The following is a 16,715-nucleotide window of genomic DNA, read 5'->3' as shown; positions in this document are numbered from 1 at the left end:
AATGATGGGACGAGGACTAAATGGGTCTGGGACTATACACTGCCACTGCGCTTAGTGTGTGACCTTTTCTAAGTTATAGTACTAAATTTAATTGCGAGTGACATTTAACAAATACAACGTCGACTTAAGCCGAGCTCCATAGTGGCAAATAATTATGTTCCAAGCATGACCTTGAATGTCTCATGTAGGTCCTCAATTTTCCTCTCAGAAATGTGTCATCCCCTTCTCCCAGCTTCTCCACACAAAACAAGCTTTCGAATTCTAATGAACGAGCATGACTTTAGAAATGTATCTGCGCTAAATAATTGCACCACAACTCATAGCTAAAGCCACTTAATTCTAGAGCATTACATTTTTTAATCTACAAACATTCTTGTTTGATAAACAATATTTGTGGGGGGATATAGATAAGCTAATGGATGAACAGCAGAGTTTTTTGACCCAAAGTAATAAACTACGCAACAGGGGTGTATTTGCACTTATGTTTTCTTATGATCCATATTTCAGTTTTATTTGCTGCTCTTATGGTTTGTGTGCTGCAAATAAGAAAAATCAAGATGTCCCCTAAATTCAGACACAGAAGGTGGCACATTTAATATTTTAGATAATAATACACAAACAAATAATAAAACAATAATAAATAAATAATGTGCAAGCATTCAGATGCTCTCTTATCATTGCTGTTAGTATTAAAGGGTTAGTTCACGAAAAAAATTTAATTTCTGTCATTAATTACTCACCCTCATGTCGTTCCAAACCCGTAAGACCTTCGTTCATCTTCAGAACACAAATTAAGATATTTTTGGTGAAATCTGAGAGCATTCTGACCCTGCATAGACATCAATGCAACTGAAACATTCCCAGGCCCAGAAACATAGTAAGGACATTGCTAAAATAATCATAATGTAATGTTATGAAGCTACGATGATACTTTTTGTGTGAAAAAGAAAGCAAAAAAATAATGACTTTATTCAACAGTTTCTTCTCTTCCTTGTCAGTCTCTGCCGCCATTCACGAGAGTACCACAATGCATGCATGTGATGCTGCTGAGGCAGGAGCCAGCAAAGAAATTGTTGAATAAAGTCATTATCTTTGTTTTCTTTGCGCACAAATAATCTTCTTGTAGCTTCATAACATTACGGTTGAACCACTGGTGTCACATGGACTATTTTAACAATGTCCTTACAACGTTTCTGGGCCTGGGAACGTTTCAGTTGCATTGTTGTCTATACAGGGTCAGAAAGCTCTCGGATTTCACCAAAAATATCTTAATTTGTGTTCAGAAGATGAACGAATGTCTTACGGGTTTGGAGGGTGAGTAACTGATTAATTAATGACACAATTTTCATATTTGGGTGAACTAACCCTTTAACTAAAACTGTAATTATTAAAAATAAGCGTTTTCGTAAACTGAAATAAAGCCAAAATAAAATATAAATACTACATGGGGATATATATATATATATATATATATAATTTTACTTCAGTTAGTTGCAAAGGCAACAAATGTTTATACAATATACAATTTAAGACATTAACTATAATTGGATGTCTCTCCAAGCTCAGTGACATATAACATACTCAACCAAACAAATAATCATATTCATACAATTTGCCAATTCAAAGCCTTGTTGTAAGAGACACGGCAGCGATGTGTAATAAGTGTGCAGAGGGGGCGGACGGGGTGACTGGAACTGATAGGGCTAAGAGTGTCACTGAGCCCGGCTTAGTGGCAAGGCCCGAAGCTTACGCCTGTCACTGATGTACACCATATCATTATCTCAATAAGCCGCCCTATTTTCTCAACATCCTGGCTACCACCACTGCCACATGCTGGATAGAACCGGGAAGGAGACGACTGACACAGAACTGTCACACCCCACCAGAGAAGACGGCATATGTCCCACTCATCTGAGCCACTCTTTCCTTCTCTCTCTCAGTCTGGCACCTTCGCTGTCTGCCTCTCATCTCCCATCCAACCCCTGCTCCACACTGCCCATCTAATCTTCACATCAGTCATGGCCAAAAGTAGAAGACGTGCTCCATATACACTCCCTCTGATCTACCTTCTGTTAGAGAGTCTTAGAGACTTATTGCCCAACATCTTCCGCTGCTCTAAAAAGCAGTAAAAAGGGAGGCTGAAGGGCTGAAGGACATCAGTAACTGTTATTAAATCGTTCTGTTTATTTTATTTCATTTTAAAAAAGGTTATTAAACAGATTGAGGGAAAACTTTCCATACTATTAACCAAGGACAGAGTTGAGGGCACAGAGTTAATTGAGGATAAAGATGTCTGGTTGTGTTGCTGGAATTAAAGAATGGTTTTAAATCAAACGGTGCGATCTATTGGCACGGACAGCTCTCCTTTATGGCTGGCTTTGATCACCAGAGTACCTCCCAACACCTACAAGAGCGACGTTGTCGACTGATGCGGACTGAAGTAGAGAGATGTCACCAGCCTATTCTTCCCTCCCTCTCCTTGAAGTCTCGGCCATCAAAGCACACACTGATCTCAAGGGATTCCTTTAATCTAAAATTATAGCCAAACATTTTCCCAACCAGCCAATCCAATCTACATAAAACGTCTCACCAGGTTCAAAAGCAACCAAAGACATCAGTGACGAGAACTTTATAGAGTGACCATGCAATGCAAATGCATCCTTCTTTAGATGCTAAGCTTGAGAAATATTTTTTAATGCACATAAAATTGTCATTGCTCAAACATTGCTCTTTCGGAAGCTATTAGCGATGATTCAAGTACTTTGTATCAGTTGTTTCTCATAAAATTTCTAAATAGGAATAAAAAAAGAATGATATTAATATCGTGATATTAACATTTCTGATTTCTTTGGGATTACTAGGGTCTTTTTTTCTCAGGAGAAAAATATGAGAGGCAGGAGACTTGCAGGAGAATTTTCTCATCATTTAATCTCACTGGTGTCTAAAAGAAACAATTGGAGACGCTAAATAGATTCCATATGTTGTTTTTCTTTCCAATGGGAGAGAATCTTTAATAAGTGCATACATTTTTAATCAGCGTTTGTAGTGATCCTGTTTTCTGCCGTCAGAGTTACAGAGACAGGGGTGGGAGGGATGGCACTGAACGAGAATCTGCCATACTACTTGGTTAATGTGTTTTCTATTTCTCGCTTTTTCCAACAAGCCAGGCAATACATTATTCATGGCTCAAAGTGAGCAGCAACATGTCCATAGTAAATTCCCTCCCTTTCATCGCTTCGCTCTTCCCTCTTTATTAAATATTTTACCTCAGCAACAGGTCTGACGCAACAGTGAACTGAAATGATCAGTATAATTTCTTCACTTTCTGACAGACACAAAAACTCTGAGTGCGGCTGAACATGCAAAATATCTCTCTCTTTTAAATAAATTATCATTCAAAGACATTAAACAGTGAAAACCAACTAAAATCTTATATCATGATAGGAGTAATTTTATCATTTTAAAAAACTAGTATTTTTTGCTGAAATTACATTGCTTTTCTTTTATATATATATATAATTTATTTATTTTTTGATGAATAAAAAAATATTAAATTACTTTTAATTCTTATTTTAAGTTTTATTTACTCATTTATTTCATTCAATTGTAATTATAATCTGTGAATTCTCAAGAATGCTTGTTGAGTCAATAGAAACTGAAAAAAACTGTCAATGAACAGATAGATGCAACCTTGTTATGGATATTAAAGAAAATATATGATAGCTCTCACCTGATATAATAATCATTCCTGATGAGCAGCAGGTGCTGGATGATGGATAGGAAGTAAGGTTCTGAGCCCGTGTCTTTCACCATGTTGGACAGGAGATGGTACACTTCACCCATATCAGTGCATAGATGGTTAAGGACACAACTGCACACACTGCTTGCCATGTAGTAAAACAATGTTTATCTAAACATGCCATTGTGTATGGATATAAAATTGTACATAAGACTGTAACGGCTGGACAAATCAGACAAATGATTACTTGTTTGTATTACTATTTAACAAATAATCCAACAAACCCCCTCACCCAACAACCAGACTGGGTGTCGGGATGTCTGCGAACAACCCCCCAGACCCCTGGTTACATTTTTATTATGTAGAAAGAATCTCCCCCCTACTTAATTCACTTTGAAACAGACACATACTGCCCATAGGAAAAGACTTCTTTCATTATTTCATAGCCAAACCTTTCTATAAATGACTATGCATATCCCAAGGTCACAGTGTGTATTATTACTGTTCTTGTATATTGTCTTTTGTATTGTATACTGTTTTATGCATGCTTATGATACAACCATTAGTTAATGTAACCTCAGCATGTTTTGTATCTACAAATTTGTATTTTGATGATCTAAATGAGAGCGTATATGTTGATACCCATGCAACATATTAGTGTTCTAGGGATCTTTAACAGTTTTTGCGTCAACAACCAATCCAGTTACATATGCAAAACACCATGCTCGAAGACAAAGACTTGTAAACTTTCCCTCGGAAAGTTTAAGTTACCCTTGGCTCACTGACCCCCTGGAGGTGTGACCTCCACAGAAGTTAAAAGGCACTGTCAGCGACGTCGCACTCTTCTCTCTTCTTCGGCTCTTACCCTTTTGCCTCTTAGACATCCAGTCCAACTGCGATCCACGGGACCTCCCCCACGCCGACAGGACATCAAAGTTGCAGCAAGCCATGTTGCAACTTTTCATCTGAGAGAAAACTCTCCTGACCACAACTGAGTCAGGACAACATCTTTGAAGTTGTCATTCTTCAACCCGGAAAAATGTAATCACAACATCAACACCACCGAACCATCAAGACTTGCATCCGAGACTGCATCCAGACGCTCGTTCAATGGCCAAGGCAATGCAAGTATCATACATTTCACCAAACTAAACAGAGGTTTAGTATAAACTGTAAACGCCATTGTAAAACGGCACTGATGATTTCTGCTCAGGTGGTTAACTGACTCATTTTCCATAACTGCGTTCTCAGGTTCATTCATCCACTTTAACTCCCCTGTGTACGTATGGGTAAGTGTGTGTGTGTGTGTTTGTTAGACTAGTTTTGTGTTAGTGTTTAGTTAATAAACCTTTTGTGCACAAATTACACAAGTTTCTGATTCTGTCACTGCTTGTGGATAACGTTCCTTTAACGATCGGATCTTGTTACATGCTCTAATGCACTAGTACTGTAAAAAAGTTATTTTCTATGGCCACGAAAATATAATTTCTTAGAGTTGATATGAAATTACACTGAATGTTCGCTGGACAAACTAATTAGTTTATGGCAATATTAATTCTGCTACAGTTACTACTGGTAGCTGATATAAGTAACTAATTAATTATTAATTCATTTTAGTTATTTACATACATTTCCCTTTTGAGCTAATTTGCTACAATGCATATACACTAGAGTGATTGTAATATGAAGTGCAGTAGTATAATTCTAAGATGAGAAAGAACAATAAAATGCAAGAAATACAACTAAAGGTGAATAGCCATCATTCACTGGAAATTGCTTGCTTGTTTTAATTCAGATGGAGGGCTGAATCAAAGTTTGAGTCTAACCAGAACTGATGCCATCTTCCTGCATTCTAAAGTATCTTTAGAGATCTAATTTGCTAATGTGTAAACACAAGGTATTGAAGAAAAGTGACGGAGGAAATACCTCTTCTGCCAGTTCATACCCTGGCTCTGGACATGAATCAAATTAAAATTATTTTAGTGTGATTATTTAAAGTAATAAAATATGGATCAGTCACTTCCTTTTTATATTTATTTATTTTCTGGACTGAAATCTCGTCTTCAGTTTGTCTTGCTTGTCTCCAAAACAGAAGAAATGTGCTCTTAAACTTGCAGAGTATTGATTAAATGTCCAACATCTCTTCCTGAGGAGAAAGGGCAGTGGCTTTCCATGTCTAAAATAGATGTAAGATCAGATAGTCATCATAGTCTTCTTTTTTTATTATTATTATATCAAGAACTGATGCCCCAACCCTCTCTGCTATGTCCACTTGAATTAAAGAAATGACCGGCAATCTATTTTCAATAGTGGCAAGCTAAAGCCTATGATGATTAACAGTAGCAGCTCATTAATTGTTTCTACTAACGGTCCTAAAATGGAGTTATTATAACAATTCTCACTTTTAAAAAAATAGTGTTTTTTAATAAACTACAATCTTTGTAAATATGGGCAAAAATAATTTAAGGAATTGTGTGTCTATTTGTCTTGCTGCACTGAGCAGAGGTGGGTGAAAATTTTTACAATTTGGTTTTGACAATGTCTGTTGAAATATTTCAATGCTGACTGCAGGGTGATGCACTGGTTGGACTGGAGCACACTTTCTTGAGCCGCCACAATCACTCCTAGAAATAAAAAAAGATGTGGAGCCTCAATATTTAGAGAAAAAAAACTAAAAAGGTACAGCAGGTCTGTTTCAATTTAAATAATATTATTTTAAAGAATATATAATTCTCTAACCTGAGACAGATTTTAACTATAAACCATATAAACTATATATATATATATAGTGTATACGTAACACTATACTGTATATTTATGGAACAATAATAAAATGGAGCGTTAAGCCTTCCAGCCACTGCACTGCACTTTAAAAACTGCCCTTGCAGCAAACCAATCTGCCCCAACACTGATGTACATTTTCTAATTAACTCTATCATTTCAGTTATTCATAAGGTTGTGAGTGCACCCCATGTTCAGTCAACTCAATGTGAGAATACAAGCATCTTCCGAGCATTATTGCTGATAACACAGGTGATCTGCTTAAGTGAATTATTTTCTCCACACTTCAAAAGCAGCAAAATGCACCAGAAAGCCATTCTCTCTATTAAGCAGGGCCACGAGTGTACACACAGACACACACCGTATGTGCATATTTGTATTTTGGGCATGTTTGCAGTAATGTACTGGTGGGGAAGGTGATGCATAAACATGAGCTGTATCTGTATGGAACTGAGCAATACAAAAGACAGAGAGCGAGGGTAAATCAATCACACTGCCCAACTTGCAATTCATATTCAACAGGTTCCTGAAGTCGCTATAGTGGGCAGAACTAAACCAGAAGTGCTATACTACTACTACTACCACTACCAATAATAATTATTATAATATGTTACACTTTTTTCTGCTCTGGGTGAACGTTCACGGTGTGTGTGTGTGTGTGGGTTGGCACTTGGATGGGATAAATGCGAAGCACAAATTCCGAGTATGGGACACCATACTTGGCCACACGTCCCTTTATTTCGATATAATAACTTCTAAAGTGGACTAAGTAACTTTGCAACTACATGTCAACTAACTCTCATTATAGTTATATATATTAGTAGGATTAGTAGAATAAATTGACATGTACTTGCAAAGTTATAGTCAGTTTATTAGGGGACCTGCACACGCACACACACACACACACACACACACACACACACACGCACACACCACCACCATCATTTAATGCAAGCAAATTCTTAGAATCATCCCTTTGGCGAGAAATGATTAAAACGTAGTGCTCTGCAACAGCCTCTTATTCATACTGCTCTCATCTTAAAGAAAAAAATCTATATATCACATTACATAAAATAAAATGAATTCATAAGGATGGAAGAGGCAGTTGCCACTGTGAAGGACTGGGAGAGAAAAATGGTAAAAATGAAGGGAAAAGATGCAAGTGGATTATTAAAGCTGTCCAGAGGAAGGAGGGATGGAAGGAGGGAGCAGGCCTGGCTGAACAGATGTGTATTTTTAATTGATTTATCAGATCAGGGCAGTGGGCAGGGAGGAGTGCTGATGGTTCTTAACAGGCTATAAGGTGGCTCCAGGGAGCCGGCCAGGACGAGAAGGAATGCTATTCGCTTGGTTGATCAATGCAGAGTGGAAAGATCATTCTTGACGGACATGTGAACAGTCTTCTTATACATTCACCAGCCTTGGCCTGGGCTTTTGGAGTTGCTGTTGGTCTACATGTGTTATTCTCCTGCATGATTTTATTTGTCAGGAGCAGCTCCATCATTCTGTCTCTCGCTTGTTCTGCCTTTGTTCGGCCACAAAAACAGAAACCTGACTTGAGTCAAGGAAAAGACACTGCTCAATAAAACATTTAGGGCATGACAGCCATTTGGAGGATTGCATAAGTTTGATTGACTTTTTTTTTCCAGGGGATGTTAGGAAGAAAGCTTGAATTAATTCAGTGGAGAGGAAAAAAACAGAACAAAAACAAAAACAAAAACAGTTGTGTATGTGTATTCAGGGCATGTTGGCTGTAATGGGCTGATCTGAACAAAAACAAAATCAAAAACCAACATTTTCATTAACTGAAATAAAATAAAAAAGTAACTGGGAAAAAAATCATATGACTCCAAAAAAAAAAAAAAAAAATCACAATACTACAGAGTGCTGAGACTGCTGAAAATTTTAAATTATACCAGTGCATTAACTTAGGCGGGCCTAAAATGAAATGAAATAAAAATACAAAGTGAAAATAGAAAACTTTAAAACCCCTGTGAAAGTAAAAATAAACTAAAAAAAAAAACACTAAATAAAAATTAATTAATTCTTAAAAATGCTGCTTTTCACAGTAGTTATCTTGGGTTCAGGAGCAGCCCGTTGGCATCAGGAACCATAACACTATTCTTGATTCCTTCTCTCAAAGTCCCAGCTACCCAGAGGCTGCAGCAGGGGAACACGACGAGGCCCACTTTGCTCCCATCGTGCAACATTATGCCTCCAAATCACCAAAATTCTTAAATCTTCTCATATTCCCATTTGAGCAATTATTTCAATTTTGAATTATTGAAGAGACCCACGGAGGGAATCTAGATCGTTCATCAAGTTCTCCGGAGGGCAAATGCATTTCGTCATCAAAACATTTGGAACGATGTTGCAGATAGGGTGCTGGTGCAGTTTGAGGAACTTCTTTTCCTTTATGGGTTGAGTTTGCAATGATGAGCTTCTGCAGCACAGTGCCTGAGGTGGATTCCAGCAGAGTAATTAAAAAACAGCACTGCTGGGACAGTTTTAAGTTTGCTTGCGTCACTGAGATGGCGTGACGGCAAAACACATTTTAATCACGTTTAAAAAGTCAGGCTCTGCAGCCCATCGCAGGTTTTAAAAGTGTTCATTTGTTTTAACCGCCAGCATTGGTGAGGTGTTTTAATTTACTTCACAATTAGCGGTGGTTCTTTTCATTAAAAGCCTTTTTTCAAGGAGGAAAACAAGGCACCAAATCAAAGGGATTCATTCCTCCCTTCTACTCTCGCTCGGCCTGTATCATATCGTCGTCTTCATTGCTCTCTCAACAGCAACACAACGATTAGGGATTTGGTTAATGAATGTGTGAGAGTGTCTTGTTGTGCTTGGTCACAGATCACTGCAGTCTGTGGAGAAGCAGAGAATGATAAATACAGGTGTGGTGCTGCATCCTTGCCCTTTTGATTCGGTTCCTCTGAGACCAGCCTGGAGAATGCAGAGGAAAAAGTAAGAAGGAAAGATGATAAAGTAAGCATCTCTCAAGAAGAGTTTTTTTGTTTTGTCGCTAGTTTCCAGAGCTCCAAGTTCTTTGTGTGACCTGGTTGGGGCTGATTATGGTTTAGAATGCACCTCCCGTTCTATTAGAATAGCCAGCAGCTAGCTTCCATCTTGTGGTGTAGGTGGCAGGGTTGACAGATGACCACAGAACACAGTGAGAAGAGGGATAGGGGGACTTGTTTACATGTCAAGCTGAGCCGGGGTGCAGAAGAGCTTTGAGTGACAGATGTGCCAATTTCTACCTGGCTCCAGCATCAAAAAGAGCATTGGGAATGAAGAGGCCTCACACATTGACTGACACTAAACAGAGCAGATCTATATTTGCTGCCCTGGGCAAGCAGAATTCTACTAATTATTTGAAATAAGTGAAATAAAACATGAGGACATATAAAATAAAATAAAAAATATATATGATGTTGATGTGTGTTCTACTTGAATATTCCTTGCTCGTTCTAGAGAATAGCAGAAGCATCATTAATAAATTCAGACACAGGCTAAAGAACATGCCCAAAGATATAAACATACCTCAAAAATAAAAATAAAATAAAATAAAATAATAAATAAAATGACAACAGCAATATAAAATGTATTAAATAACAGATAATATAGCAATTAAATAAATAAATTAAATTAAAAATCAGACAAAAACAATTTAACACTACAAAAATAAAATAAAATTAAATAAAATTAAAGGATACTGCTGCATTATTCTTTTTGAGCAAACACAACATATTCTCTAATTAAACTTTGTCTATTAAAGAATGAGTCTTATTCTAGACAAAAGGCAAAACTGTCTTCTGGAACTATAGCTATTAACTTTGCAGCTACAAAGTCTGTGTTACCTGAGCAAGTATGTATGTGAATGTGTCTATAAAGAGTGTGATGAATTATAACATGAAGGTAATAATAAGGTGGAGTGGCAGGTGTGGAAGGGCAGCATTCTGACTCTGTTTCTGGGAAAGGGCACCATCACTGACCTGTAGCTGCTGGGCTTCGTGGTTCTCCAGCCCCTCCACTATCGGAGCAAACCTCTCCTTATTATTCCTCTCCGCAGCAATGGTCATGGCTGCCAGGATCTTATCCAGACTAAAGGAAAACAAGAAGACAAAAACAGTGTGTTTAGGTAAACAAGCTTTTTATCAAGACACAATCGTGACATTGGTTTAGAATGTTCACCCGAGTTGGTCTAAGCTTGTAATCTCAATCTCAGACGTTTACGCACTGGAACTGGAACAAAGCCACAGACTTTTATGTAGATTTATAACTCACTAGCGTTTTGAAATACCAAAGGAAGCCTAATGTTCTCCGTAGTAATAAGAGAAATCCTCTAGTCTACAGTATGTGATGCTGTGTCAGAAGCCGCAACATAAGAGAACCAAAGAGATGCGTTTGGACAGAAGTACAAGCAGTGTTGGTGAGAAAGCAAGACTTTACAAGGTCCCATATCTGTTTTGCTGACTCAAGCACCGGTGGATTGCAGTCCAAGGCTAAGGGAAAAGAATAACTGAATGCATCATAGACAAAATAATTACTGCAGAACAAATCATTGCTTGTGTAAAAACAGCCCATTCCAAGAAACACATGCATCACAGCTGTGTCTTAACTGTGTATATCATTAGTCTTGCCCTTATCAGGTTCAGAAAAGCTCATTTTGGATTTTATCAATAGTTTTCGATTTGAATATATTTTAACATGCCATTTTCTCCTTTAATAGCAAAGCTGAATTTTCAACAGCCATTACTCTAGTCTAGCCAATGTCATGATTCTCCAGAAATCATGGTGTAACACAAATGCCTTTACAGTCACTTTTGATCAATTTAATATGTCCTTGCTGAGAAAAAAAAAATATATATATATTTTTTTTTAATCGTACACAACTTTGAATGGTAGTGTATCTGGGCTTCCACAAAAATATTAAGCTTTTTATATATTTATATGAAATATAATTAATAATTAATTATATAATTTTATATTATGACAGAGAGTAAATTTTTGGGTGAACGAGTCATGCTAAGAGTTTTTCTTTTTCTTTTTTGGACTACAATTCAGTAGTGTATCCTTCCCTTTGATGAAGTTCAATTTGAGGAAGTCTATTATGTGTGAAAATCACAATTATGATTTATACATACATGCACAAAATGCTTATCAACTCTTGTATGCAACAGATTATAAAGACTACATACTAGTGATCGACACCAGATGTTAAGTTCACTTTTATATGTCTCGTTACCCCAAAATCGTTTTGCTTTGCTCCGTTGTTGAAGAAACTGCGGAGATAAGTTTTGTCAAACAGCTAGGTTTAAGATCCGTGTTTTGTGATTCAGGTGATCCAGGTTGTTGTCGTGAGTGGGCTTTCATGAGAGTCTTTCATGCTGGTTCAAACATGGCTTCAGAATAAGCTACACCTGCTCAACTCCTAAAGAGGGCTTTGATGTGACAGCACTAAACATAAGCCAGTATCACTGCGTTTTAGGGGGAAGGAGCAAGTTTCAGCACTAAGTGAGGTATCAGCATTTTTACAGCTGTTACACAGATCTGCACACTCTCTGATCACCTACATACCCGTAAAAAAAAAACACTAATCTACTCACCTACCACACACCAATTCACTTAGCATGTGTGCATGAGTCTCTCTGCGTGTGTTTGTGTGTTTACTGAAACAGATCCCAGGGCTGAAGGTACTGATCGCCAGATAAAAATTATCGGTTACACTTTACTTGAAGGGGTGTGCATAAGACTGACATAACACCTTCATAATCATGACATGACACTTAGATAATCATGACATGACACATGTCATGAATATGAAGGTTTTTTATGCATGTTTATGACAACTGTCATTAAGTGTCATTCACTCAGTTATGTCATTTTTAATGCAAAGATGACATTGTTTGAGATGTCTTTGTTATGGTCTATGGTTAGGGGTAAGGGTAGGGGTAGGGTTAGGTCAAATAATGTCATATTTGCATTAAAAATGACATAACTGAGTGAATGACACTTAATGACAGTTGTCATAAACATGCATAAAATCTCCTTCATATTCATGTCAAGATTATGAAGGTGTCATGTCAGTCTTATGCACACCCCTTCAAGTAAAGTGTTACCAAATTATCAGTTGCAAACTCAGCTTTTTAATTATTCAACTACAAAACTAACACAGCAGGCATACGCTTAGCCAGGGGCTTTCTAGTAGGGATGCAGCGATTAAACGGTTTCACGATTAATTAATCGTAAAGGCTTCGCTACACTGAGTGTTTCTGTTGCACGGAACAGAACAGTTGCAACTTGCGCAAAACGAAAACAAAGTTACACTAGTGGTGCACCATCTTAAAATGCCGTGCTTATCAGAGAAACGGAGGCTACTACACACACTAGATTAACTAGTCTAATGACACAGGGACCAACAGAGAAGCTTTATTTCCACCAGAGAAATGACTGAAGTCGATAGTGTCGGAGCATTTTGGGTACACCATGAATGACCAGGGTGTCATTTAAATATTGCTGTAAAAAAAACTGCTAAAGAGCAAATGCATAAGGGATAATACACGGCTAGCTGTGCATTGAACAATGTTAAAAACCAAAATCAATCGACGCGAAGCTACGGCCCTCTTCAGATCAGACAGAGATGAAATAGTGCGGTAAGATCACACTTATTTGAATTAATTAATTATAACATTTAGCTACTTATTCGATCGATCGATCGAGAGAGAGAAAGAGAGAAGTGACAGTTGCGTGTGTGAAATAGTCTACCTGTGCCTGCAAGTCTCTCTACAAACAATGAAGCTGTGAGTTTAGTTACTTAAACAGCGATTTAACCCCCTTGTTGCTGATGAATATAATGTTATTAAAAGTCGAGGGGCAGCGTTCACAACAAGTTTGTGTGTGCGCAGCGCGATCTCCAATCTCACAAAATAGAAATTGAGCACGTTTACATGCACACCAGTAAGCTGATAACTCACAAAGATCAGCTTATTAAAATAACCAGTTTTCCCCGTTTACATGCACATCAGTAACCTGACAACGCAAGTAAGCTGCTTTTACATGACTTAATTAATAAATCAGGTTATTTCCCTGTAGTGACGTCAAAATATAATCATTTGCATATCTGACTCAGAGTATACCATACATTTGTCAGTTGTGATGTTAAATTGAGCTTGCAACATGTCAACTTGCAACATGTTGGGAAACTTACAGCTCATATATTATCCTCTCATGCAGTTATAAACGCAGCATTGTGACTGAACCACTTCTACTTCTGCTGCACGAGATGAGAACACATTTGTCATGAAAAAGTCTGCGTTTGTGATATATTTCCTTCTTTCTTTACTGCAAGACGTTTGCTCGGTCTAGATGTGCTTAAATCTGCACTAACGATGCATTCCTGTCACGTATCACACATGCGCACTTCAATAAGCTGATTTGCATTAAAAATGACATAACTGAGTGAATGACACTTAATGACAGTTGTCATAAACATGCATAAAATCTCCTTCATATTCATGTCAAGATTATGAAGGTGTCATGTCAGTCTTATGCACACCCCTTCAAGTAAAGTGTTACCAAATTATCAGTTGCAAACTCAGCTTTTTAATTATTCAACTACAAAACTAACACAGCAGGCATACGCTTAGCCAGGGGCTTTCTAGTAGGGATGCAGCGATTAAACGGTTTCACGATTAATTAATCGTAAAGGCTTCGCTACACTGAGTGTTTCTGTTGCACGGAACAGAACAGTTGCAACTTGCGCAAAACGAAAACAAAGTTACACTAGTGGTGCACCATCTTAAAATGCCGTGCTTATCAGAGAAACGGAGGCTACTACACACACTAGATTAACTAGTCTAATGACACAGGGACCAACAGAGAAGCTTTATTTCCACCAGAGAAATGACTGAAGTCGATAGTGTCGGAGCATTTTGGGTACACCATGAATGACCAGGGTGTCATTTAAATATTGCTGTAAAAAAAACTGCTAAAGAGCAAATGCATAAGGGATAATACACGGCTAGCTGTGCATTGAACAATGTTAAAAACCAAAATCAATCGACGCGAAGCTACGGCCCTCTTCAGATCAGACAGAGATGAAATAGTGCGGTAAGATCACACTTATTTGAATTAATTAATTATAACATTTAGCTGATCGATCGATCGATCGATCGAGAGAGAGAAAGAGAGAAGTGACAGTTGCGTGTGTGAAATAGTCTACCTGTGCCTGCATACAAACAATCAAACAATGAAGCTGTGAGTTTAGTTACTTAAACAGCGATTTAACCCCCTTGTTGCTGATGAATATAATGTTATTAAAAGTCGAGGGGCAGCGTTCACAACAAGTTTGTGTGTGCGCAGCGCGATCTCCAATCTCACAAAATAGAAATTGAGCACGTTTACATGCACACCAGTAAGCTGATAACTCACAAAGATCAGCTTATTAAAATAACCAGTTTTCCCCGTTTACATGCACATCAGTAACCTGACAACGCAAGTAAGCTGCTTTTACATGACTTAATTAATAAATCAGGTTATTTCCCTGTAGTGACGTCAAAATATAATCATTTGCATATCTGACTCAGAGTATACCATACATTTGTCAGTTGTGATGTTAAATTGAGCTTGCAACATGTCAACTTGCAACATGTTGGGAAACTTACAGCTCATATATTATCCTCTCATGCAGTTATAAACGCAGCATTGTGACTGAACCACTTCTACTTCTGCTGCACGAGATGAGAACACATTTGTCATGAAAAAGTCTGCGTTTGTGATATATTTCCTTCTTTCTTTACTGCAAGACGTTTGCTCGGTCTAGATGTGCTTAAATCTGCACTAACGATGCATTCCTGTCACGTATCACACATGCGCACTTCAATAAGCTGACAGAGCTTTTTGAGCTTTTATGAGCTTACTCCGATAAAAGAAAACGGGTTACCGCGTTTACATGGCCAAGTGCGTTTTCGGCTTATTATGCATAATCGGCTTAAGAACGTGCATGTAATGCTCATTATTATTTTCAGGCCACGTGTAAAATCATATGAATCATTATAAATATTATTAAAATGAATACGTATGGATGACAGTTGATTACAATAATAGTTCCGTTTATTCCCCTCATTTAGTTTCCCCTGTGGGATAAATAAAATTAATATTAGTCTTATATGAATAATGCTTCGTTAACATTGATATTTATTATCCCTGTTTTATTCATGTCAAAAACCAACAAGATTTTTTTTCACCATGTTTCCAAGTTCTCTACCTCAGGTCCAAAAGAAATAAAGAATGTACAAAGTGAAAACGCTAAATATTTTTTAATTAGTTATTTTCAAAAGGGAAATACTGTCATGGATGTTTACAGAGCAGAGGTGTCCCTTTTTTTTATTCCAATAGGAGAGATGGACTTTTGTTTGTCTTTATTATTATTATTTTGTGCTGTGGGCCTATTATTGGTTACTGTGTTGTTTCTGTTTCAAAAGGCAGCAATAAATAACACTTTAAAATCTAAAGAGTGTTCATGTGATTTTATACACTAGTAATGTTGTGAAATGAATAAATGCATAATAACCGTAGTAATCGTTAAACCGTGATTATTCCTCAGACAATAATCGTACCAACAAAATCTATAATCGTTGCATCCCTACTTTCTAGCAGGCTAATTTGAGAACGGCATAGTAACGTGCACCCTTACTGCAGAGCAATGGGCGCTTGCTAAGAAATATCAGTTTCTGGTCAGTGCTGTAACTGCAAGCAGACTGTAGAAAATATCGTAAAGAGTACAAAATGTCTGATTAGTACAGTATATATAGAAGAATCAGCACATTTTGGCATAAGTATATATATATTCCTCAAGCCACTTGAGGAAATATTGAAGAAAACAGTATAATAAACCACATTAAATGATATTAAGCTGATGATCTTACATGTTCTCCTCTCCGATAATACAAACAGCTGACAGAATCTTGACAATCTCAGTCATCATATTAGTCTGCTTAGGATCGATCGCCCTTGCGAGGAGGAGGAGGCTTCGTTCGTCCCCCAAGATTCGTTGGAGGCCATACTGGAAACAAAGAGACATCTCGTTTTACTACAACTTGTAAAAATGTAAACATTTTGCAATGGATAATTTCTTTAAACTTTAAACAAACACAATGAACCCCTTGTGTATGAACAAATGTAGGCTTTCTTC

At 37.4% G+C, this 16,715-nt stretch overlaps 1 protein-coding gene across 1 annotated transcript in view; it reads right to left on the bottom strand.

Annotated features, from left to right (window-relative positions):
- LOC107554827 (protein diaphanous homolog 2-like) overlaps positions 1 to 16,715 on the bottom strand; it is a 187,513-nt gene that overhangs the window by 23,817 nt on the left and 146,981 nt on the right. The window contains exons 10-13 of the mRNA XM_016237458.1: positions 16,450 to 16,586; positions 10,485 to 10,624; positions 6,306 to 6,363; positions 3,731 to 3,880 (exon numbers count right to left, since the gene is read on the bottom strand). Of these exons, the coding sequence (XP_016092944.1) occupies positions 3,731 to 3,880; positions 6,306 to 6,363; positions 10,485 to 10,624; positions 16,450 to 16,586 (485 nt within the window). The remainder of the gene's footprint in view (positions 1 to 3,730; positions 3,881 to 6,305; positions 6,364 to 10,484; positions 10,625 to 16,449; positions 16,587 to 16,715) is intronic.

This window comes from Sinocyclocheilus grahami, unplaced genomic scaffold, assembly GCF_001515645.1.
Source record: "Sinocyclocheilus grahami isolate Dianchi unplaced genomic scaffold, SAMN03320097.WGS_v1.1 scaffold515.1, whole genome shotgun sequence".
NCBI lineage: Eukaryota > Metazoa > Chordata > Actinopteri > Cypriniformes > Cyprinidae > Sinocyclocheilus > Sinocyclocheilus grahami.
Note: the sequence above shows the minus strand (reverse complement) of the source record. Positions and strands in the feature narration are given on the sequence as shown.